The sequence below is a fragment of the Petaurus breviceps genome, unplaced genomic scaffold (assembly GCF_028583685.1).
Source record: "Petaurus breviceps papuanus isolate PSGF00001 unplaced genomic scaffold, PetGlider_PUasm1.0 151, whole genome shotgun sequence".
NCBI lineage: Eukaryota > Metazoa > Chordata > Mammalia > Diprotodontia > Petauridae > Petaurus > Petaurus breviceps.
Window position 1 is genome coordinate 17,645,123 of NW_027185712.1, and position 26,207 is coordinate 17,671,329.

The 26,207-nt window shown below is 38.8% G+C and overlaps 1 protein-coding gene across 3 annotated transcripts in view; it reads left to right on the forward strand.

Annotated features, from left to right (window-relative positions):
* The first annotated feature begins 16,165 nt into the window (after nucleotides 1-16,165).
* EXOC3 (exocyst complex component 3) overlaps nucleotides 16,166-26,207 on the forward strand; it is a 34,856-nt gene continuing 24,814 nt past the window's right edge. The window contains exons 1-4 of one of the 3 annotated variants that reach the window (XM_069076050.1): nucleotides 16,166-16,454; nucleotides 21,348-21,546; nucleotides 22,897-23,116; nucleotides 24,946-25,627. In XM_069076050.1, coding sequence (XP_068932151.1) covers nucleotides 21,403-21,546; nucleotides 22,897-23,116; nucleotides 24,946-25,627 — 1,046 coding nt within the window. In that variant the 5' untranslated portion in view covers nucleotides 16,166-16,454; nucleotides 21,348-21,402. The remainder of the gene's footprint in view (nucleotides 16,455-21,347; nucleotides 21,547-22,896; nucleotides 23,117-24,945; nucleotides 25,628-26,207) is intronic. The other 2 variants (XM_069076059.1, XM_069076069.1) reach the window with 2 other exon arrangements.

Genomic DNA, 26,207 nt, shown 5'->3' on the forward strand with positions numbered 1-26,207 from the left:
CAGGACCCTGTGATACCTGGAATGGCATGCCCAAAGGTGGTTGTTATTATTTATTAATCCTTTCAAAAACAAAATAAAACAAAAATGTGCTATTGGTAACTTTGAAGAGAGCAGTTTTATTTGAGTGAGGATTCAATGATGATTGGGATTGAGTTTTTAGAAAAATAGGTAATGGTACTTGAAACAGAAATATGACTGGTTTTGTGGGGAGAGGGATTGTGATGAGCTCTGTGAAGCCAATCATATCCAGTCTATGCCTGCTAATCCTGTGCTTCTTAAGCTTTCTCACCAAAAATGAAAAAGGATTGGGCCTCTTACTCAATAGTCACTGCCCAAAGAGCACAGATTTCTGCAGTAGACATGAAGCAATATTGGGAACAAAGTTTGGAGCAAATTAGGGGGTAGAATTTTGTGGACGGAAAATATAATTGTAATATATATTTATATAAAATATAGTTGTAAAACTGAGGAAGGATAAAGCACAGAAGAATTATAGATCAATATCATTAATGAATATTGATTCAAAAATTTTAAGTAAAATCTTGTCCAAAAGACTGCATCAATTCTTCTAAGCTAGAGTATATTTATTTACATATGTGTAAATATATGTAATGCTTATATATTTATACCAGGATGTATTTATTATATTTATTTATTTGTACATATATATGTATATACATATTATATATATATATATATGTTTATACCAGGAAGTATTTATACAGGTTGAACATAAATAAAACAATAAACATGATTATATTGAAAACAAAAACATTCAACCCACATGATTATCTCAAAGGGTGCTAGAAAAAAGTCTTTGATAAAGTACCACAATCATTTACACTAAAACAAATAAAAACTCTTACTAAGTATAAGCTTAGAGGGATCTTTTAAAAATATAATTTCTAAAACCAAAAGTAAGCATCATATACCCTAGAAGCTTTCCTAACAATTATACAAGTACAGCAAGGATGGCCACTGTATTAAATTATATCTTGTTCTAATTCCTCTGACCACCACCTCCTCTCTTCTAGTTAGTAAATAAGTTTATAAGTAACTAGGATAAAGTAACAATATCAGGAAGTAAGATTGCAAAGAGGAACCTAGAAGTTTTACTGATTTCCCATAGGTCAAAGGAGAATAATGTGCAAACTGTATCATAAAATAACTAAAGATCATATCCTGAGACTATATGCTAAATCAGAGGAAGCCAGCTAGGCCTTGCTGTCAGAACTTTTTGGTCATATAATCTGTAAATTTCAGATAAGCTCCAGAAATCCCAAATAATAATGCCAGCAAAACATCAAATTTTGCTGATAACTCTGAGATGATATGGGTATGTTAATGAAATAACCCCAAGATGGCACAGATAAGTTTGTCTGTCTCCCACAAAACCTTATGAAAATGAGACCTTAGGGGTGGCTAGGTGGCGCAGTGAGTAGAGCACTGGCCCTGGAGTCAGGAGGACCCGAGTTCAAATGCAGCCTCAGACACTTAACACAAAAACTAGCTGTGTGACCTTGGGCAAGTCATTTAGCCCCAATTGCCGTCCAAAAAGAAAAAAAAAATGAGACCCTAAATTTCTATCCTCCCGTCTTGAGTGCTCCCAACTCCACTCCATGCCTCTTCCCCACCCCTCATTTTCTTCCCCATTTTGTCTGCCTTCCTCAACCACCCCATCCCCATCTCCATCCCCATCCTCACACTATTCACCTTTGCATCCCTCCACCTGCCATTTTTTCTTTGAACTTTCTGTGCTGTTTGCCTTGGTATCCTCTGTGCTTATTAAAGTGTGATTGAAGCCATTATGGTCTTTCCTGTCTAGGACCCAAAGAACCGGGTGTATAATTTAATAATAATTTCATAAATTAATTAATTTACCCTCTCTTCCCACTGTTATGTGATATTGTTCTAGAAGTGCTGACAATAACACTAAAAAAAAAGAAAGAAAAATTAAAGGCATAATGACAGGCAAAGAGGAGATAAAACCTTCCCTACTTACTACTGACATGATGGTTTACTTAGAAAATTCTAGGGAATCAGCCACCATTTGAGGAGGTGGTTCCTGTAGAGAAAGGGCAAGTCATGCCCATCAACTGCCAACCAATGACCTCTCACGGGGCAGGCAAGTCAGCTTAGCTAAAGCAGCAGGGCACCCTGAGGGAGAGAGAGGAGACAGCATGTGCCAAGAAGTCGAACCACCAACACTTCCCTTATTGAGACAGTACAGGATCCCGAACCCAAGAACTTTTGGAATAACAATACTTTCAACTCAGTGCTAGAAACCATCCTTAGGGAGCAGCCTCTGTGGAGGTACAGCCTGGATACTGCTCCTGCAAGTGCTGCAGTCATATCTATTAAAAGCCCCCCAGCCAGAGCTTTTGTCACAGGAGGGACCTTTCCATCTACTTGCAGCTGAAACCATTTATATGTGTTGTCTCCTCCATTAGAATGTGATGTCCTTGAGAGCAAAGATTGTCCCTTTTTTCTATTTGTATCCCCAGTACCTAGCATGGTGCTTTGCACATAGTAATTGCTTAGTAAATATTTTATTTGTCAGCAAAGATTCTATTGAAACAATTTAAATAGCTTCAGCAAAGTTACAGGCTACTAAAAAAATCCACAAAATTAACTTTTGTTAAAATTAACTTTAAAATTCTGTATAATGATAACAAAATCAAGGAGGTGATAATGGAAAGGGAAATAACTACACGAAGCATAAAAAACTAAGGATCAATTTGCCAAAGCACATAAAATCTTTGTACAGATTCAATGACAAAATGCTCCTTAAAGAAATAAAGAACTTAAATAGCTGGAGGAATATTAAATGCTCATGGCTGAACTATGCTAATATAATAAAAATGACTGTTACAAGATTTAATTTATAGTTTAAATGCTATACTAATCCATATACTTATCTAAGAGATACTTTATAACACCCATTAAAATACTAACAAAATTCATTTGGAGAAGCAAAAGATCTAGTAAATCATAGGAAGTATTTCCAGACCTCCAACTACATTATAAAGCAGCAGTCATCAAAGTAATTTGGTATTGGTTAAAATATAGAGTAATAATAGTAAAATATAGAGTAAATCAATGGAGCAGACTAGACAAGGAGAACCATGAACAATGGAACTCGATATCCTGGTGTTTGATAAACCAGAAAACATAAATTGGTTAGTAAAAGAAATCCCTACTTAAGCTGGAAAAATCAAATCACAGTCTGGCAAAAACTGGGCTTAGGCCAACATCTTAGACCATATTTCACAAAAGTTTAAAATGGATATGTGACCTTAATATTAAAGATAATGCCATAAAATTTCAAACAGAAGAGGATCACAAAGCTTTTGTAACTAGGGGTAGGAGATATGTACTTAACTAAAAAGGACAGAGGAAGTTACAAAAGATAAAATAGATGCCTTTGATTACATGAAACTAAAAAGTTACATAAACAAAATTAATAACTCTAGGACATCTAACAGATATCTATCTATATATTTATCTAGAAGCCTAGATATAGATATCTGTTAGATGTCATAGATAGATTAATTTTGTTTGTATATCTGTCTATATAGTCTATCTATCCACACCTCTTTGTGTACATCTACACACACACACACACACACACACACACACACACACACACACACACACACACACACACACACCAGAAACCATTCCCCAATATCTAAGTGGTAGAAGGATGGAAACAAACAGTTCTCAAAATAAGAATTACAAGGGCGGCTAGGTGGCGCAGTGAATAGAGCACTGGCCTTAGAGTCAGGAGGACCTGAATTCAAATGCAGCCTCAGACACAACACAAAAACTAGCCGTGTGACCTTGGGCAAGTCACTTAACCCCAATTGCCCTCCCCCCAAAAAGCAAAAAAAAAAAAACCCTAAGAATTACAAACAACCATATGAAAGAATGTTTCCATTCACTAACTATAAGAAAGGCATAAATCAAAACAACACAGGTTTCACTTCACACCCAGCAAACTGGCAAAGATGACAAAAGATAGGGATAGTCAGTGTTGGAGCTGTGGGAAGATAGGCACACTTGTGCATTATTGATGGAGCTGAGAATAAGTACAACCTTATATTGGAAAGCAATTTGGAATTATGGAAATAAAGTGACTAAAATGTCAATATCCTTTGTCCCAGAGATTCTGCTACTAGGTTTATACCACAAGAAAGTCACTAACAAGAAGAAAGTACCAATATGTACCAAAATATTTATAGCAGCATTTTTTGTGGTAGCAAAGAATTCAAAACAAAGTAGATGCTCATCAATTGAGGAATGGCTAAACAAACTGTGGTAAATAAATGTTTTGGAATATTGCTGTTGTAAGAAACAACAAATATGGTGAATACAGAAAAGCATAAAAATATTTACATGATCTTATGCAATGTGAAGTAATCAGAGCCAGGAAAACAATATACACGTTGACTATAATGCTATAAATGGAAAGACCAAAACAAAATAATCAAAAGTGAATGCCGCAAAATTACAAAGAGTAAGCATGGCCCCAAAGAAGAGAAATAAAAAGTCACTTCATCTTTCCCTTTTGCAGAAGTGGGAAATCCATGAATGTATTATGTTGCATATATTTTCAGATTTTTTTCAACATGTAGATCAACTTTGCTGATTTTCCTCTTTTTGTTTTTTCTTAAAATTTTTTTGTTGATAAAAAATATTTGTTATATGGAATGGTTGGGAGTCAAGATACTAGGAGAAATTCCAGTGATGTAAAAAAGAGATATCAGTTAAATTTAACAACATACATACAAAAGAGAAATTACAGAAAGTGACTGAATTCATCCTTAAGTAGAACAGTATAAATCTATAAGAGGATTTGGTATGTGAGATTTTTAGTACAGACATTTACAAGCATAGCATGCTTTAATGGAAAGCTCACTAAACTACTAAATAACAGAAAAAAAGAAGATAGTCTGGATTACTAGGCTATGAAACTTTGGTCAAGTTCAGCTATAATTCTACCAATTATAAAGGACCAATATTTCACTTTAGAAATCATGAGCAGGATGGTAGGGATATGGGCCTTAGTTTCCTCCTTTTAAAAATGAGGACCAGATGATTTCTCAGGTCTCTTTCAATGTGAGCATCCTGGAATCTATGATCTAGATTAAAAATAAATAAATCATACTATACATTTCACAACAGAAGTTTGAAATTTAGGACTGACTGTGGAAGCTTGAGTAAAAGCCCATATCAATAATAATTTTAAAAAATATATTTCTTTTCATTAAAAGTGTATCTTCTTATTCATGTCGGCACACATCTGAATTTCCTATTATACTTTTGTGATTTTTTTTAGGGAGGTTGATCTTGAAGATAATAAAACACTTTACTTACGTCTGAATATAGCTGCTCCAACTGTTTAAAGTTCTGATTTATTGAGAACCTATGCCAAATAATTTGTATTGGCCTCTGATTTCTGGTTTTAATTTAGCACATTTTGATCTAAAAAGCCTTGAAAAGGTTTAGTTTCTTCCACAATTAGATTTATTTTCAATTTTTACATTCCTGTGTTTCACATTTTTTTAAGGTTGGATATCCTTAAAGGAGTGTCTACAAACAGGAAAATTCTTCCCCAGAGGTTTAATATGACCCATTTTAAAAGCGCTAAACACATAGTATAAAACTCATCTTTGTTTTGACCTTTTCTTTGATCCTATGATCCTATTTTTAGAACTTTTGGTATAAAACATTTGTGACTTTGCATAGACAATAGGATATTTATATTTGTAATATGTTTATTATTATAAAACATGTTATAACATAATGTTAATGATAACATAATTATCTTGACCTGTTAAATAGCTTATATCTATTTCTATGAAAATCATCATTTATGTTTCTTGTTTGTACCTGAAACTTAATCACTCAGAGTTGTGCATTACATTTTTTCCTCTTGACAGCTTTAGGTGTAGCCTTTTATTACTGCTTAACAGTGAGAAGAAATATTATCTGACTTCAAGATGGCTGCCTTTGTAAGAACTCAGTAGGTCGAAATTGCCTAATATTTTTAATTTAAAAAGACATTGCAGAAATTTTTTTTTAAAGAAAAAGCTATCACCATTGAGTGAAAACTCACCTATTGTGAAAACAACTAGGATGTTAGTGAATATCTAACTATTTGTGTATACATAAGAAAAAACAGGATTCTTTTTTTTTTTTTTAAAGCAATCGGGATTAAGTAACTTGCTCAAGGTTACACGGCCAGGTGTTTCTGGGTGGGTGCTAAGTGTCTGAGCCCAGGATTCGATCTCCAGGTCTTCTCAACAGTGGAGCCGGTGCTCTTACTCGCTGTGCTACCTGGCCACCCCCAAGAACAGAGGATTCTTAATGCTTTCTTTTCACATCCATAATTTTAAGTTCATCTGCTATGTCTTATAAGCATTAATTTATCTACCCACTCAGTTTTTTTTTTTTCATTTCTCTCTCTTCAGCACTACTTTTGATGTTGTTGAGTTGTTTTCAGTTGTGGCCAGGGTTTTTTTGGCAAAGATACTGGAGTGGTTTGCCTTTACTGATCAGTCTTCCTGATTCCTGATTCGAATCCCAGTGTTCTATCCACTTTGTCACCTAGATGCCTATTTAGCACTGCTATTTCCCCCCATTTATTCCTTGAATTGTTCTGAGTTGTCCGTTCCTAGTATACCACCAATCTTATGGGTAGACACCAGCAATAAACTAGGGCTATAGCAGCCAGCTTGCACTTTTTCCTGGAAATCTTAGTATTATAAGTTACAAATCTGATTCTTAAAAGGAAATGAAATCCACAAGTAAACTGCACTTTTCAAACATTCCATTTTGAAATAAATTAGGAATAACAAAAGGGGAAAACTATACTAATAGATGTAGTTTCATGAAAGGTGTGGTAATTTTAGATGTTAGTATTTCAAATTCACAGAATGCTGACTAATTATGATTAACCATTCAGGGAAAACAGAAACATTTATTAACGCTATGGGAATGAAATCAGGCAGGGGTATGCTGGTAGATGTCTAAAAGCTTGCTCTGAAAAAAAATAGTTTGCATACATATAGTACTTACTATGTATCCTGTACATATTTTGCAAATATTATCTCATTTGATCTTCACAAAAACCCAGAGAGGCTATCCCTATTTTACAGATGAGAAGACTGAAGTAAAAACTGAGGTTAAACAGAGGTTAAGTGACTTGCCCAGGGTCACATAGCCACCTTTGAATTCCAATCTTCCTGACTCCAAGCCCAGTTTTTTAGGGCACTATGGCACCGCCTAGCGGCTACATAGTTTTACATTTAATCTACATCAGTAACATTTTTTCCCCTTCACTTCCTTTAGTTTAGGCAATTAACAAGACAATACCTGTGCAGTTTTTTGAGGTGTAAATGTTTACCCAGAAAATTTAACCACCAGAAACCTGAGCTGGTTCCAGTATGTCCAGGCATGCTTATTGAGCCTAGCCATGATGACGTAATTGAAAAAGCAGTAGGAGTCAGAAGAACTGGGCTCAAGTCTGCTCTCCTACTTGTGACCCTGCACAAAGTCTTTAACCAGTGATTCTTCTGCTACAGGTGTCAGTCTCTCATACTGTTTGTATCAGTCATGTCTGACTCTTTCTATCCTCTTTTGGGGTTTTCTTGTGTGAGAAATTCAGGCTCCGGAGGGGTGAAGATAAAAGTCTATTAGTGGAGACTGCAGTGGCGGGTATAAAATAGACACACCCTCCAGAAACAAAAGCCTTAAAAAGCTATGCCCAATTGCAAAGTCCCTACCCTGACTCCCCATTGGCTGGGTAATACAGGGGGTACAACTTTTTGATAGGCCTATTACATTGTTCCCCTTGACATTTTCTTCCTGTCATTACATGCATTGTATGACCATTAAAATGAACCTTGAGTCTTCCCAGAGGAGGAGAAATTAATATTCATAAACTTATTACAGATGAGCCTTCCAAGCTAGACTTAACTTTTATTCTACTTAGCTGACCTCTAACCTCAAAACAAGATAAAACCAGTTGGATCCTTACTTTGCCCATTATCTTCTATGTGAGACATAACTCATTCATTATGTCTCCCATTCTGCTGATTGTTATTCTGAACTTATGGAAATAAATTTCTAAATTTCCCTCTTCTTTTGCTAGAAGATAATTTAGTACTAATCTATGTTGATAATGTCTTCTACAATGAATTTATTTTCCTGAATTTCCTGCAAGTAAAAAGACTTTCTGGTATGTGTGAATCCCCAGGATTTCATAAGTCATTTATTACAAAATTTCTGTGGAAACAAAAGTTTTAATCATTCCTCACATAGCTAAAGATAATGTAGTGGTTTGGCATTTCCATCTTCAGCTCATTTTACAGGTGAGGAAACTTGAGGAAAACAGGGTTAAATAACTTGCCCGGATAGTAAGTGTTTGAGGATGGATTTGAACTTAGGTCTTCCTGCCTCCAGGCCTGGCGCTGTCTCCACTGTGCCACTTAGCTGCTCCTTGTATCTATTAGCTACCTGCAGAATATGAATGTCCCTCCAAGGCTCAGCCCCACTCACTGTTCTCCCTTTACATGCTCTTCCTTCCTGATCTAATCTCCTTCCATTAGTTCTATTACCACTTTTGTACATGTGACTCTAAGCCATAATCTCTCTCCTGAACTTCATTCCTGTATTTCCAACTGCATGCTAAATATCCAAAACTCATGACCTTCCCTGTGCCTAATCACAGTAGGCAGTGAACGAATTCTGTCCCCCACACACCTGTAGCAGCAAGCACCCCAGCATACCCAGGACGGCTGCCAAGATAGGTTCTTAGATCTGCTTTTCTAAAGGAAAGCAATTCAAAATGGGTTAACAATCTTGCTTTAATCAAACATATGTTATTTACCTAGTTCAGGGGAAAAAAGGTCAGCACCCTGATCTTCAGAGAATACAAACAAATTACAAGCAGAAGTTACAAGCAGACAGAGAAACAGATCAACAGACAGGCTTCCAGCTGTCTGACCATTACATCCATACCTAGTCAGTTACCAGAGAGGGAAGCATCAATATCTGGGTTTTCAAAAGGGTGGGGGGGCCTCAATGGCTGCCCAGAGTCTTGTCTGGTCAAATTACATAACTCTTCTCAAAGTGAGCCCCAAAACAAAATCTCACATCAGGGTATATATAGCCTTCTCCTGCCTCAGAAAATGTCACAACCCTCTTGACCCAATGCCCAATCACAAAGTAAAAAGAAGCCTCCTGCCACAGGCTTCAGGTGATCACATTCAGCCTATTAGGGGGCAGAGTATATTTTCGAATCAAGGAAGGTTCTCAGAGTCACTTAAGCCTATCAAAGGGCCTAGGGGCAGGTAAGATCTTAAATTCCCATTCCCATTAACAACACCTAAAAAAACCCCAATAAAAAGCAAAATTAATCTCTTCTCCAAGCTTTCTGCTTGTTTATGGCACCTCCATCTTCCTAATACTCTAGTCTCAAAATCTGAATCATGCTTTATGTTTCCTTTTCCTTTACTATTACTAATCCACTCCCCCCTCCCAATCCAATCAAGTGACAAGTTCTTGAAATTCTACATTCACATCTCCTCCATCCTTTATCCCCCTCTTTCTACTCAGGTTGCTGCCATTCTAAATAAGGCCATTATCACCTCCTTCCTGTAATAACCTCCTCATAGTGACCAGATTCACTTAGGCCAGCCCCTTAGTTCAGCTGATGTTGGGACAAAATGAGGCACTCTTAGATCATTAAAACAAAAGGAGGTTTGGGGCAGCCAGGTAGCACAGCGAGTAAGAGCACCGGCTCCAGTGTCAGAACGACCTGGAAATCGAACTCCGGGCTCGGACACTTAGCACCCACCCAGAAACACCTGGCCGTGTAGCCTTGAGCAAGTTACTTAACCCCAATTGCTTAGGGGCGGCCAGGTGGCTCAGCGAGTAAGAGCACAGGCTCCAGTGTTGGGACGACCTGGAGATCGAATCCTGGGCTCAGACACTCAGCACCACACCCAGAAATAACTGGCCATGTAACCTTGAGCAAGTTACTTAACCCTGATTGCTTAAAAAAAAAAAAAAAGGAGGTTTACTTAACCATAGTATACAAAGCACATTCAAAAAGGTTATTCTAGCAGTTAGTGCTGGTTGATTGTCTTACCTCTCTCTCCATGTGGAAACATATCTGGCAGGAAAGGGAGGGTGTGGTGACTTGCATGATTTTAGGACATCTGCTAAGCCTGAAGGATTCAACTCCATATGGATGGTCCTTTTTAATGTCCTGACATGATCAGGAGGCCATATCAATATGGTCAGAGGCAATCATTAAGCTTTGACAAAGGAAGTACCACTTGAACCTTGACTCAAGAGACAGCTAGGTTGTTCAGTGGATACACCAGGCTACACCTGGAATCAGGAAGACTTCATTTCAAATCTAGCTTCAGACACTTGTTATGTGACCCTGGGCAAGTCACTTTAGCCTCTGTTTACCTCAATTTCCTCAACTGTAAAATGAGATTAATAATAGTACCTACAACCCAGGATTGTTGTGAGCATAAAATAATATTTGTCAATCACTTAGCACAGTGCCTGGAACACAGTAGGCACTTAAGAAATGGTTGTGTCCTTCCTTTTTTCCCCCTGGGTCCATCAAGATCAGAGGATAGATTTGTTGCCTTTTAGGGAAAAACTAGTCTAACCCATGTTGTAGGAGGAGGGGAGAATCCTGGTAGGTCTTGGTCTTATAACACCTCCTAAAGGTCTCCCTACGACCAGTTTGTTTTCTTTACAATATATCCTTCACACACAACTGTGAAAATAAAGTTTCTAAAGCACACTTCTGACCATTTATTCTTCTGCTAAAAATCTTTTAGTGGCTTTCCATTATCTTTAGGATAAAAAGACAGTCAAAGACTTCTATAATCTGGTTCCAACCAGCTTTCTAACCTCATTTCACACCCTTTTTGTTTGAGTATGCAAAATACTAGCTGAGCTATTTCTTGAACCGAACACTCCATATCTTGCTTCCATGTATTACATAGATTTTCCCCCATGCCTGGAATGTTCTTACTAATTGAAACCTTTCTACATCCTTATCTTTTTTTCAGGGTTCAGCCCAGGGTCCAACTGCAGGGTTATAGCCCTCCCTGGTATTTCCAGCTTAAGCGTTCTTTTTCTCCTCAAATTTTTGTGTGTGTGTGTTTTATTTTCATCTCTTCTTTGCTCCATCATTGCTTACCTTGTATTATGCTTAACTAATGTACTTGTTTACCATCTCCCCAAAAATATGTGGATTCATTGACCATTTTATCTTTGTATGTCTAACACCTAGTATATATAGCAAGTACCTAATAAGTATTCATTGAAAAAAAAATCTTACCAAGTCTCATTTCCTCCTCCAGAATACTGGGATAATAATACTTAACTATCAACCTTACAAGATTGTTGAGAGGATATAATGAAATTAAGAACACAAACTCCATTTTAACGATAAAGCACCACCTATATGTAACTTGATACCTTCGAGAGCATTCCTGACAAAAAAGATTAGACCTTGTTTCAATTTACACTGTCAGGGTTTTACTTCTGATGAGGCTGTTTGAGCATAGGATTATAGATTTACAGTTGGGAAAAATCTCAAAGGCCAACCTACTCATTCTACAGATAAGGAGACTGAGGCATATGGAGGTTAACTGACTTGTCCAAGGGCATATACATAGTGTCAGGACATGGGTAAGAAACTTAATCTTTCTAGGCCTCAGTTTCTCATCTGTAAAATGAAGTGGTTGAGATAGATGAGGGTGAGGAACCTGTGGCCTTGCGGCCAAATGTTCTGTGAAGTTTGGATTCAAAGGGCCACACTTGAGGACCTAGAGGGCCACATGTTGCCGTGAGGCCACAGGTTCCCCACCCCTGGGAGAGTTGATTCCTTCCAGTTATAAAATGCTGTGTTGTCATGACTCTTAATCTTTGTAGTCAAATTTTGCTTGCAATAACACATCTCTAACTTTACAGTGTAAGTCACTGGGGAAACGATTTAATTTTTGCTTAATGAAAGACTTTTCAGGGAAGCATCTATTCAGTTAAGTAGTGTCAACCTTGCATATCTTATGTTTGATCAACTATTTAATTATTATTCAATGTGCAAGGAAATATCAATAGACTCAGAAGTCTTACTAGCCTTGAGACTTTGTCTTTTCCCTTCATTTCAAAATTGCAATTTTTACAAATTGAAAGCATAGAGGTAGAAAGCTAGAAGCTTCCAGGGTTCGCAGGGAAATCTAATGCAAGATTTTTATGCAATGCCAATCCCACAAGTTGGTTTATGTGTTGCTGCTTCTCCACAGCAAGATTCTTGATCAACCAAGTGAGGTACTCCACCAATTTATCTACTACCACTACTCAATGTTTCTCTCTATGCCTGTATAGCTCTAGCTTAACTAAGAATTATATTGGAATTTGATGCCCACCCTTAGAAAGAATAAGTGTTTATTGTAGTTAGGAAGAAAATTATATTTCCACAGTATGCTTTTTTCTCATATCCCCCTATTTCTTGGGAAAGACTATTTAGTTTTAATTTCCATTAAATTCAATGAGAACCTCTTCTCATTGTTGGGTTTCAGGGTAGATATTTGTAAATGGAGTAAATTTGAAAAGGCTTCATTTCTTATCAGTGAGGACTAAATCTTGTTTTTTGGGAGCATGTGGAAGAAAAAAAATATGAGAAAACTACTAATAACCCAAAAAAGATATTATGGAAGTTTGCATCCTTTATTTTAGTATTTTACCCATAATGCCTCACCTGGAACAGAGACAGGAGGATAGAGAAATATCCTGATATATGGTGCTTGCTTTACCACACCAAATATTCCTCTCAGCTCTCAACAGTCTTTCTAATATCCACATCTTGAACTGCTCAGTTCAACAATAGCAGACCATCAAAGTTTCAGAAGAGGACAGAAGAGCAAGAGTCTAGAAATCTGATGCACTGCTGGACCTTGCTTATGTCCTGATATCAAAAGACATCAACAACTTGTGAACTCTGGGATAACAACTACTTGAGTGTCTCATCTTCACAGTGACACTTTCCCAATGGGATACAAGACTGCACTTGCTGCTGTTCAGTTGTGTCCAACTCTTTGTGACCCTATTTGGGGTTTTCTTGGCAAAGATATTAGAGCAGTTTGCCATTGTCTTTTCCAGTTAATTTTATTGATGAGGAGCTGAGGCAAATAGGGTTAAGTGACTTGTCCAAGGTCACATAGCTAGTGTCTGAGGCCAGACTTGACCTCATGAAGATGAGTCTTCCTCATTCTAAGCCCAGTGTTCTATCCACTGCATTAAGATTACACTTAATATAGGAGCCAAAAAAAGAAAGAAAAAAATGCAAAAGGAAGGAAAAAGGAAAAGAAAAAAACCCAACAAACCCAAAACAAAAACCCTAACTTGATCTTATGTTATATTGGGAGAGGCATGGTGTCCAGGGCACTGAAAGTAGAGCTCAGCATCCCAATATCTCTCCTCCAACCTCTTCACAGACACACTTCCATCTACAATCTTAAAATGACCATGCACTTAACTTGAAGTCAACTTTATGTATGGAACAGGCCTCCTATACCTGTTTTTTTTTTTCATATTTGAATGTTTCCCTTGGTTTCTGTTTTTAAGATAAATGTAGTAGGTTAGTGATGAATGGGACAGAAAAAGTATAAAATATTTATATAATCTAAGGATATATAGTATTGCTATTGTCATGAATATTTTGATGACTACTAGAAGCAACAAAAGAACTTTAAAATATATATATGTATGTATGTATGTATATGGCTAATGTGTGTGAAGAAACAATTCTCAGATGGTATCTGGAAAGTTTTGGAAAGAAAAAGTTCTGTCAAACAAAGATAGACCTTTTTGTGAATGATATAGAATGTTAGACTCATTTGAGAATAGTTTAATATAATAGAGACAAAGTTTTTTTTATTAGATAAATCTGGCTGCAATGAAACCGTTTCAAGTACACTAAAGAGACTGAGGAACATGTTAAAGGTTTCAGATCACAAGAGCATTTATAGTAATTGACTATTTGCTTGTTTTAAAACTAAAGAACAAATAATGGGTAATCATATAAACATTTGGGGACATAGGTATGATTTTTTAAAAGGACTATCAGTTTGGTAGGGGAAATTTGGGGAGATGTCACGTAATCCTGCTTGCCTCAGTTTTCTCATCTGTAAAATAAGCTGGAGAAGGAAACAACAAACCACCTTTGGCAAGAAAACCCCAAATGGGTTCACAAAGAGTCGGACACTACAGAGAAACATTTTAAAGGAGAAGAGAGTAGCTTTGAGTCAGGGGACTACTGCTAGTCTCATTGTGAAGGAAATGGAGAGAAAGGGGGTTATAAGAGGAATTTCAAAGGGTAGAAGACTGAACTAAGGCAGTTAGAAGCAGTCAGCTCATAGACTTCAGGTGAGTGGTTCCTGATTGGCTGGAAATACTCGTGTTCATTGGTCAAGAGCGCCAGGGAGAGCCAATTGCCCTTCAGCACCACTGGGTGGAGAAAGGTGAAGCTTCTCTTTAGGGTTTGTTGCTCTCTGCTTCCCCCTCTGGCTTCAGAAGGAAAAGCAGAAGGGGACTGACAGCTGCTTTGGTATCTTGGTGAGATGGCTTCAAGAATCTACCAGAGCTACACTGATGTGAGCTACATTCTGATTGCACAGCAACAGTATCTGGGTGAATGAATAATTAGGAGCGCTTGTGTGTCAGTCTCAAAGATACCTCGTTTGATGGGCTTTGCAGTACTCTCACTTAAGAAGAATGGTTACTCTTTATAATAGAATATATATTATATATAAATTAAAATATAAATATTTTAAAACATTATATAATTAATCATTATAAATATGTTATTTATAAATAATTTATAAATTAATTCTAATTATAAATATAATTTATAAAATAAATATAAATTAAACATTATATAAATACATAAAATTATAATATAATAGGTAATCAACATTTATGTTCCTAGAGATGGTGAGCTGCAATCAGCCCTTAAAGGTTTGTGAGAGTTGATTGTCCAGACTTAAGAGATGAAGAAACTGTTAGGTATTAAAAGTGTATCCTGTATGTGCATATACATACACACATTTATCTTAGAAAGTATTACTATATATTATATTGCTATCATATATGTATATATATATTTATAGTGTTTATATTCCAGTTTGTAGACCACACTTTTATCCACATGATATTGACTCCCATCTACAGCCTTGAAGTGATCATGCACTTTTCTTGATGTGTGGGGCTAGCTCTCAATCCATTTTGGTCAGAGGAGAGAACTTTGTCTCTAGCACTTAGTCTGGATTTCCTTTTCAACCACGGTGGTAAAAAAAAAAAAAAGAAAGAAAGAAAGAAAAAAAAAAAAAGAAGCTGGGACCCTTAGCCCAGAGAGGGAAGCCAAGGCTGGTAGCTATATGTACCAGAGTGGTGAATGAAAGGGGGGAGAGGCAGCCTGACCAGTGAGAAGGGGGATGCCCAGGGACAAGACTGGAGTTGGGGGGGAGGGTACTACTCGGAACCTTTCATTTAGACTTTTCTAGACCAGACATCTGGGGTGAAGGGGACTCTTGAGATCACCAAGTTCTTGGCCTTATGTGGCTGTCCTTTCAATCCCTAGACATTTGGAATGGGTAGATCACTTCTGAAAACTCTCTGCAAGGCCGGGAGGGGGAGGAGGAAGGAGCGAGCACTGACCACCCAGCACGAGTTAAGGAAGAGAATTGTACCGATTCTGTAGAGAACTGACTCAACCTGTCCGGGCAGAGAAGCATGTCCAAAGTGGCATGGCTAAGTTTAGCTCGGTTCCTGCCTCTTGCTGCTAGTTTTTGTCACCCCCTGAAGGCTGCTTCAAATGAGAGAACACGGAGGCATCAATTAGGGCGGCGGCCGCGCAAGAGAAGGAGAAAGGCCGGAGGCCCGAGCGCACTGGGCAGAGGTGAAGTGCAGCAGAGACTGCCGCCCATGCTTTCTTGTCTCCGGAGCAGTTGTCAACTGAGCCCGTCCTCTCCTTTTACCAGTGGACCGGCGACAGTCCGCCGTCGCCCTGGCAACCGTCAGTTGTCTGTCTGGCGTGCAGCTCGCTCCGGAGGACCGGAAGAACGCCCGGGAGCACGTCACTAAGCATCGTGCACCCACTTCCGGTCGGGGCGGTGATCCCGGAAGCAGACGTCTTCAGCGGTCGGGGAGTGGGGTTGAGACCCCTCGGATCGTGACCGAGGCGGTTTGGCCGGGCCGTGGGGGTGTGGCGGGGCGCTCTCCTCGGAGCCTCTCGGGGGCCGAACTTTGGTCGGGTGTCTCCGACAGGCGAGTATCGGCTCCGCAGCCCCGAAGCAGGTACTGCCCGGAGTGAGGAGCTGAGCTACCGACCCGGGACCGGGATCGGGTGTCAGGAGGTGGGTGAGGGAGCTGCCAGGGGCCGGGGGCCTGAGGCTCCTCTGCGGGGTCCGGAGCCCTCGCCTCGGCAGGTGCAGCCGCGGCTCCAGGCTTTCGGACCGCCCGTACCTCGTCCCCGAGTTAGAGGGTCCGGACCAGCGAGGGGCGGGCGGACCGAGTGGGCCCCAGGCTGGATCCGAAGGGGGAGGCCGGACCGTGTCCCGCCCTCCCCCCGCTCTGCCTCCTCCGCACCTCGGGCTCGGGGTTTGGTTCTGGGGAAGCCCCTGCTGGGGTCGGGGGCCTCCTGCGGGTGGGTCTCAGCTGTGGGCTCCGAGGCCCTGGAGGCAGAAGCTGCAGTGGTGGGCTCTCTTGGGACCTTGGGAACTCCCCACCCCCACCTCCATTGTTTCGGCCTTTGTAAGACCTGACCCTTGGCAGCTGCTCCAGAGGACAACACAGATTCGGGAAATTTGGGGCAAGTCATTTACCTGCCGGGAAGGGGTTTACAGTGTGCTTTTAGGGAGCCCCGTTTCAGCTCCGACACTCATTTCGCTGTCTTTGGGCTATTTCTCTCTCCTTTAGGCTTTCGGTTAGTCTAGGTAGATCATATCCTCGGGCTCGGGTTTCGGTCACTTCCCCAACGGGGACTTAAAAAACCCCACAAAACATTAGGGAGACGGAGTTCTCTGAAATCCCACCTTCTCACAGAGGCTGTTTCTGGCCACCACTGCTAGTGCTTCCCTTGCAGATTACCTCCCATTTACAGCGAGTGCATCGATCTCGTATAGACATGGGTAATTTGCACGTTGTCTCTCCCATCAGAATGTGAACTTCTCGAGGGCTTGTGTTTGCCTTTCTTTGTGTCCCCACTTAGCCCAGTTCCTGGCTGTTGTCAGTGCTTAATAAATGCTCGTTACAGGACTCACAGTCATAAGTGACAGTCAATTAATGACCCGATAAATCATAAGACCTGGTCAGAAAGGGTACCGGATTGGAAATGCTGGAGACCTGGGTTGTTGTCTCAACAACCTGGATGTTGTTTGAGGGATTTGGCCTTGGTTTCCTCCTACTTAGAATGAGGTGGATAGACTAGATGTCCTCATAGGTATGTTCCAGTTCGGTTATTTTATGATTCTATAGCTATGACTTGAAATCATAGAGCTGGAAGATCATCTACCAATCCCCTTGTTTTACAGATAAATTTAGGCCCTGAAAAGTCAAATTTCTCTAATGTCACACATAACCAGTAGATGGTAAAGCCAGGATTTAAAGCCAAATTGTCTAATTCCTAATCCAACTGGTTATTATTGAAGGGTGGCAAATTACTACTGACTTTTTTTCAAAACAAGTCTTAGATATAAGGGAAAAGACATTTCTGTAATCTGATTTAATGGGTACTGGGGCAGTCTCCATTCTCCTCATTGTCAGCTGTCCACCTAGATTATTGTTAAAATTCCATAATTAGAGATTAATTTCCTTATCTTAGAACTTTGTGCCAAATCAGAATGCAAAAAAGTGTGGGTGAAGTAATATATTATGTTTTAATCAATCATTTGCAGCAAAGCATCAAAGTGTTTCTCCTCATTTCCTTTTCAGAGAGTTCTTTCCTCTCCAAGAAGCTGCCTCTTGTAGAAAATATTGCTTTCCCCACTAGTGAGGTCATAAGTCTCAGTGTTTAGGTGACCCTACTTGTTATCAGAGATTCCATTAGTTTTCCGTGGAAGAGGATCCCACAGATCTGAAATTACAAAAGGCTTCTCAAATCCTAATTGATGGAACTAGCCCTAGTCAGAACTAAGAAGTAAGGGAAGCTTGTCTTTGCCATCCCAATCTCCTTTTTATATACCCTTAGCCTTTTTATGTTTTGACACTAGCAGCCCTGACGTTTCTACTACTTCCTATCTAAACCTACTCTTAGAAAAGGAAATGAGGAGAAATACTTGATGCTTTGCTGCAAATGACTGCTTAAAGCATATTATTTCTTTCAAACTTTTTTGCTTTTTGATTTGATAGAAAGTTCTAAGGTAAGGAAATTAATCTCTAATTTCAAAAAGAGGGTGAATATCTTAAGTCTGATCTCTGAAGCAGATCATAAGTCTAGAAGATATGGAGAACTAGTCTTAAAGAGTACATTCCTTTTTTACATCTCCTTAGTTGCTTGAGGGGGGAAGGAGGGTTCAAAAATAGCAGAAAATCTTTCCAAGAGTCTCAGTAAGAGATCAGAACTGAAAAATTGGTTCTTTAAGAGAAGGGAACTACCTGGAGATGGCCATTTTGGTGCAGTAATTTGTATCCGTTTAGGAAGAAAACCCAGCTGTGAATTATATTTACATTGTCATGAATGAATAAAGAAGCATTTATTAAGTGCTTATGCTTACTACGTGCAAAGTACTTACAATAAATAGAAAAAAGTAGGCTAGTCTTTGCTCTCAAGAAGCTCACATTCATTTTAATGAGAGAGACAACCACATGGGAATGGATCAGCTACAAGTCAAATAGGAAAGTTCGTAGTCCATAGCAGATAGTAAGGCCTCTTTTTTTAATGTCATTGCCACCAATAAAATCATGTCACTTTCTGATGTTGAACCTTTTAACAGTTCCAAGTGCTTTGGTTCTAAGAACTTTGTTTTTTGGGGTCTTCAATTCCTGACAATGTTGCATCTGCAGAAGCAGTTGCCAGGCTCATTTCTGTAGGCATTGCTTCCCGGGATGATAGCTTTGGCCAATTCCAAAGGCACTTGGGTCTTGAACTATTTGAATTAAGGTCAGAGGCAAGCTGGTGGTGAAGATGATGGTAGTGGTTGGATTTGCCTGGCACATGTACTACAGTGCCTACAGCACTACGTACTGTAGCTTTCTTGCTGCTTCAGCTGTGCTGGCTTGTCTGCCCTGTGTGTGGCATTTGGTGGGGATAGCTGGCTTATTTTCCAGAGGAGTTGCTTTTCTAGATGATGGCAGTAAGGGCTAGGCTGGAATCAGAAGTGATCTGGGAGGAATTGCAGCTCCCAAGGCTCCCTGTGCTCAGTTACCTGTTGGTGGCAGTTGATTAGCATTTGTTGCTGGTGGCAATGAGGAAGGTTCACCTCAGTGATGGCTAGGGGGACTAGAAACAGTTCATTTGGTTTGGATGGCATTGATATTCCTAAGGCTTTGGGACTCAAGTCAGGATAATGGCAGGCACTAGACTGAAAACCTTTATATTCCAAAGGCTCTTGGGTTCAGTGTCCTGGACCATCTTAATCATTCTTCAAGGGGAGATGATGGTCAAAGTGCTACTTCTCCCTCAGGATACCTTTGAGTGATTTGTGGAGACTTTTGGTCTTTTGTTGGCCCCTGGGTACCCTTCCAAATCATGCCTACAAAGTTCTGCTCCCTTTCTCTTGTTAAAACTTACTAAAAAGCTCTCATATTTGAATCATGGAATTTTAGAGACAAAAGTAATCTTAGCTATCTAGTCTTAACTTTTCATAGAGGAGGACCCTGAAAGCCAGACCAATTTAAATGACCAATCTGAGTTCATACAGTTTGGATTTCAAAGGCCAGAAATACAAGGGTTTTGATGTCTTTTTAAAAACCAGAAACCTGCATGCCTAGGATCTTGGAAGTTATAGTATATCAACAGGCAATCACAACTTCATGGAACTTACATGAAAACTAGGTTTATTACAAGAGAAATGAACATGCATGTGGAACCCAAAGAATTCACAATCCATACAGAAATTTGCACATTTCTAACAGTACGATGAAGGAAGGAGAATAAAACATAAATCTAAGCCTAAAGGGGTGTGACGTGAGAGGGGGAAAGGTGCAGTAAAGGTAGGAAAAGGACAAAACCCCTCCTGAAGGGGAGGAGCAAGGTGATGGCAAAAGCAGAACTCTGTTTCCTTGGGAACTGCGGGGGTGGGGAACTTGAGGCCTTGAGGTTACATCCTTAAGTGTGGCCTTTTGATGGAATCCAGATTTTACAGAACAAATCCTTTTATTAAAAATTTGGATTCAATCAAAAGGCCTCACTTAAGGATCTAGAAAGCCACATATGGCCTCAAGGCTACAGATTCCCCATACCCCTGTGCTAGACTCTGAAGATAATATGGTCTTCTTCTCTGCAGGGATCCCAGCTGCACAAGCAATTTCTTAGCCTAGTGCATACTGACTGTCTTGAATCCCAGGAAACCTGGGGAGTCCAGCTTGGGATGTAAACCATCTTGTATAGTTTGGGCGGGGGCTTTGTTCTTGACACATTCGGGGCCTTTTGTATACTTTAGGTCCAGTGTTTCTGGAAAGTATAGCAACTATAGTGCCAGTGCAATATTTACAGTGGTCACAATCACGATAAAGACTGTGGCTATAAATATTGCATAACATTCGATAGCAAAATATAACAGATTCTCCAGGTGGAGGACAGAACCAAAGCATTTATTTAGGCACCAGAAAACCAAATCCCCAAACCAGTAAGCCGATTCTATCATAGTACCAAAGATATTAAGAAGCCATAATAACACTGAGAGCCATGCCATCCTTCTGCCTTCCCACAAACGAATATAACATCAATATCTACTCATGAGCCTCTCTGACTCTTTGCCTGAACCTCCTGTCTCTCCCACTGTCTCTCTGGCTCTGCTCCCAGCTTCCTGTGGCTTTGCTCTACCCTTCAGCAAAGTCCTCCCACCACAGGCTCCATGTGACTGACTACATTCAGCCTATTAGGGGGCAGAATTTACTTTCAAAGCAGGGAAAGTCTTCAAATTCCCATTCCCCTTACAGCAACTCAAAAAGACAAATTCAAGAGACCCCTTAACCTTTCCTCAATAAGGAAACTGTTTGCCTAAACAGCCACATTTTAGTTAATCATTTCTATTTTGAGAAGTCATTTTTGCACACTTAATAATAACCACACCTTCATATTTCACCAGTGCCATTAAATGATGGTGGCATGACAGCCTTGGGAGTTTAGAGCACTTTCTGACCATGGAGGAGACTGATCGGGAAGCAGTAGCAACAGCTGTCCAAAGGGTAGCTGGAATGCTTCAAAGACCTGACCAGCTGGACAAAGTGGAACAGTACCGCAGAAGGGAAGCTCGTAAAAAAGCCTCCGTGGAGGCTAGACTGAAGGTATGAAACTGGTGTAATATTTAGGTTCATTCTATATATACATTGTATTTGTGATGATGCCAACTTTACTAACCCAGAGTTTATAATTACTTGGAAAAGAATGGAGCAGACATTTTTCTTAACAGATTCTTTTCCTAGTAAAAATTAATAGCGTAAAAAGGTTTGGGAGGATGCTTGAGAAATTAAAGAGAATCACCTTTTTAAGTACCTTCAAATAGATCATTTTAAATCAAATCAAAAATCACTTTGCAGGAATTACTCAGCTCTTCAACAGACCCTTTACTGACCTACTGAGTCCCTCTTTGTTGATTTAGACTGAGTTACTAAAAGTTGTGGAGATAATAAACGTGGTAAAGATTCTTTACGTTATTTTTCAGGCTGGGCTTCATTCCAGTTAGTCTGAATTGGTGAGGTTTTACTATACTCTGCAAGTGGAAGATAGTTACAGATTCTGCGTCAGCTGTTTTTCACATAACTTTTCTATGTGTCAAGCATCCTCCCTGTCTATTTTACTTATTTTTTTTTTTAAGCAGTCGGGGTTAAGTAACTTGCTCAAGGTTACACGGCCAGTTATTTCTGGGTGTGGTGCTAAGTATCTGAGCCCAGATTTGATCCCCAGGTCATCCTGACACTGGAGCTGGTGCTCTTACTCACTGAGCCATCTGGCCGCCCCATCCATTTTACTTATTAACTGAACAAGTTGCTTCACCTCTGTTTGCCTCAGTTTGCCTCATATGTAAAATTGGGATAATAATGGTACCTCCTGGGGTGTTATGAGGATCAAATGATGATAGGTGATTAAAAGTGACACTTGAAGGATCAAAGGTCATAATTGTAAAGCACTTAACACAGTGCCTGGCACATAGTAAATGCTATGTAAGTGTTGGCTCTTATTTAGTGAAGTCTGGGGCTAATATTTTTACCAGTAGTGACTAGGCTCTTTTCATGATCCCCAGCTGTCATAATAACTGCTTTTATTTTTCTCTAAAAAACTTAAATCTCCATTGCCATGTAGACTGCTGACTTTGAGTTCACCACAGCATCACCAGGAGTCCTCACTCTTATATCTCCTTTTTGCTTTCCCCTTCCCCAGCTTCCACCCTAAATTCTGGTAGTATAGCCCATTTAAAGTTTAAGTTAAAAGTTCTCTTTAATTATTAATGCTCTCTCATATTGGTTCTTTTTCACTCAGGTATTGGAGCATTGAATACAATTCTACAGCCATTTCTAGTGATATAGCCCTCTCTGAATGACCAACTGCCATGTAAAGTGTGTTTTATCAAGAAATTGTGAAGAGGGATTGCTGGCTTATGTGAAGTAATGTGAACAATATCTCCTCCCTCTGTTTAGGCTGCGATCCAGTCACAACTGGATGGTGTCCGGACCGGTTTGAGCCAACTTCATAATGCATTAAATGATGTAAAAGATATACAGCAGTCTCTGGCAGATGTCAGTAAAGACTGGAGACAAAGCATCAACACTATTGAAAATCTTAAGGATGTGAAGGATGCAGTTGTACAACATAGCCAGCTGGCTGCTGCTGTAGAAAATCTCAAAAACATCTTCTCAGGTAAGGGAATGTGAAGTATTACTGTTGTTGTTACTTTTAGTTTATGATGTAAGCCATCTTTTTTAAAATAGTATTTTATTTCTTTCAATTACATGTAAAGATAACATATATATATATATTTTGCTTTTTGGAGGGCAGTTGGGGTTAAGTGACTTGCCCAAGGTCACGCGGCTAGTTTTTGTGTTAAGTGTCTGAGGCCGGATTTGAACTCAAGTCCTTCTGACTCCAGGGCCAGTTCTCTATTCACTGTGCCACCTAGCCACCCTAAAGATAACTTTTAACATTTATTTAAAAAATTATTAAGTTCCAAATTTCAACCCCCAATTTGATGTATGTTATATATGTGCAGTCATGTAAAACACATTTCCAGATTAGTCATGTTGAGAATGAAGAAATAGACCAAAGGGAAAAAAAAAAACACTAAAAAAAGAAAGTAAAAATAGTATGATTCAATCTGCATTCAGACTCCATGATGTAAACCATCATAAGTATGATGTAGCACAATAGCACTGAATGCCCTCCTTTTACATTGGAAAATTCTTATTACCTTTATCATCCAAATTCCGTTAGCCCTCACTTTGCATCTTATCACCTGGACCCATTATATTCCTCATTTCTGTATGGCTAGTGTGTAGGTAGCCCCTGATTTCAGAAACTTTGTATTTATGGAGATCTGATTTTGAAATAGGTTACTCTAAAGTCTAAATTCTGATTGCACGTGCATTGCATTCTGGTAACATGTACATAGTATATCAGTTTGGATTATTGATGAAGACTAATATCATGTGAGTGAGTCAAGTTAGTGAGAAGTAAAATATTTTATCTTTGTTAGGCTATATTGAAGGAGTGCAGCAATGACATGCAAAAAGCCATGTAAAGAGGCTCATACTGCCTATACTGAATTACCACACATTTAACTTGTTTTCTCACAATTTGCAGTCATCTCAAAGTAACACTTATAAAAATTGTTATTATGGTATCAGGTAATTCCACTAGGGCATTGCCAAAGACAGTGTTGCCCTGCAAAATGTCAGTGCTACTTTCAGAGGTGCCTGCTAGGATAATGTCCAAATTAACAGAGAGAAGGAAGTGGTAGAATTATGATATAATAGAATTTTAGAAACAGAAGGGAATTGAAATTATCTAGTCTACTTTTTAATTTAATTTTACAGATGGAAAAACTAATGCAGAAAGCTTCTTGTTTTCTCAAGTTCACAGAGCTAGTTAGTGGTAGACCTAAGAGACCATTTGACTTCTTGTACCATGTTCTTTCAACTACATCATGCAACCTTTCTGGAATTGGAATAATGCCCTACTGACCTTTCACCCTACTAACTACTTAACTCTGGCCAAGTCATTTCACTTTTACAGATGATCATTCAGATGTCTACCAACTCGTAGATGGCACCTTACTTTGTATTGCAATGTACTTTTGTGGTGTTGATATATAAAGTCAAGTAATAAATCTGTTTAAAAACAATACTTCAGCTTATTCTATTCCATTATTTGTGACATTTACCTTTACTACTCAAAAGAGTAGAAAAGAATAATTTGCTGTAGATTGAAATTAAATTTTTGCCAAATGATAAAAACACATTGCTGGCAACAACTTATTCAGATATGGAATTAGAAAATATTTTCTCTTTTTGTAAACAAACTAGCCAGAATTGAGACTGAGTTTTTAGAGGGTGCTTTTTTGGCTTCATTTTCCATAAATACTTTCATTTTATGTAATCTATCAGTTCTATAGATATTAGCTTTTTGTTTAAATTGGATTTTTTCTTTCCCCATATTATACATTGTTTTACTCTTTTTTTTTTCCTCCTTAGTACCAGAGATTGTTAGAGAAACTCAAGACTTAATTGAACAAGGAGAATTTTTGCAAGCCCATCGAAAGCTGATGGACCTAGAATGTTCCCGGGATGGCTTGATGTATGAGCAGTACCGAATGGATAGCAAGAATACTCATGACATGACTCTCATCAAACTTTATTTTGGGGACATGGAGAAACTTTCTGAGGAGCTAGGCAAGCAGTTGTGGATGGTGTTACAAAGGTCCCTAGTTACCGTTCGCCGGGATCCTACTTTGCTTGTTTCAGTTGTCAGGATAATTGAAAGAGAAGAAAAAATTGATAGGCGTATGCTTGACCGGAAAAAACAAACTGGATTTATTCCTAGTGGGAGACCCAAAAAGTGGAAAGAAAAAATGTTTAACATTTTGGACAGAACTGTGACTACTAGAATTGAGGGTACCCAAGCGGATACCAGAGAATCTGACAAAATGTGGCTCGTTCGGCACTTAGAAATTATACGCAAATATGTTCTTGATGATCTGCTAGTTGCAAAAAACCTAATGGTTCAGTGTTTTCCTCCTCATTATGATATTTTCAAAAGACTTTTAACCATGTACCATCAGGCTTTGTCCACACGCATGCAGGAGCTTGCGTCAGAAGACCTAGAAGCAAATGAAATTGTTAGCCTCTTAACCTGGGTTTTAAACACTTATACAAGGTAAAGTGAACTTTATATTTATTCATTTAATATTTATTAAACAGTCAAGTCCATGCTGTGTGCAATGAACTGTATGAGGTGCTGAAGGAATACAAAGGAAAAACATGATTTAATATATTAAGATGTTTTTTAAAAAATATTTTGTAATTGAACTTGACACACACCCACAAAAATGAATATTTTCACGTATAAAGAATGATAGAAAAAGGCTGTATATGAAACCATGAATCCAGTACAGCATTTTAAAAAGTGTATCATAAATTTGGCATATTAGTTGGAAAGTTGTCCTGTTTTGTCTTTGAACATTTTTTGGTTGAATTTTTAGGAAGCATCATGGACATTCTTTTTTTTTTTTTAATATTTTAACCTTACAGTTCCTGGAATCTTCTCTCTTACAATTCTGCCCCCTCACCCATTTTTTTAAACCCTCTCTTCAAAAAATAAGCATAGCCAAACAAAAACAATTCTTCACATTAGTCATCTCTGAAAATGTGAATTTCATTCTGTACCAATTCTCTGTCTAGGGGTGAGAACTTTGCTTCATCATTGGTCTTCCTCAGTCACATTTAGTCATTGCATT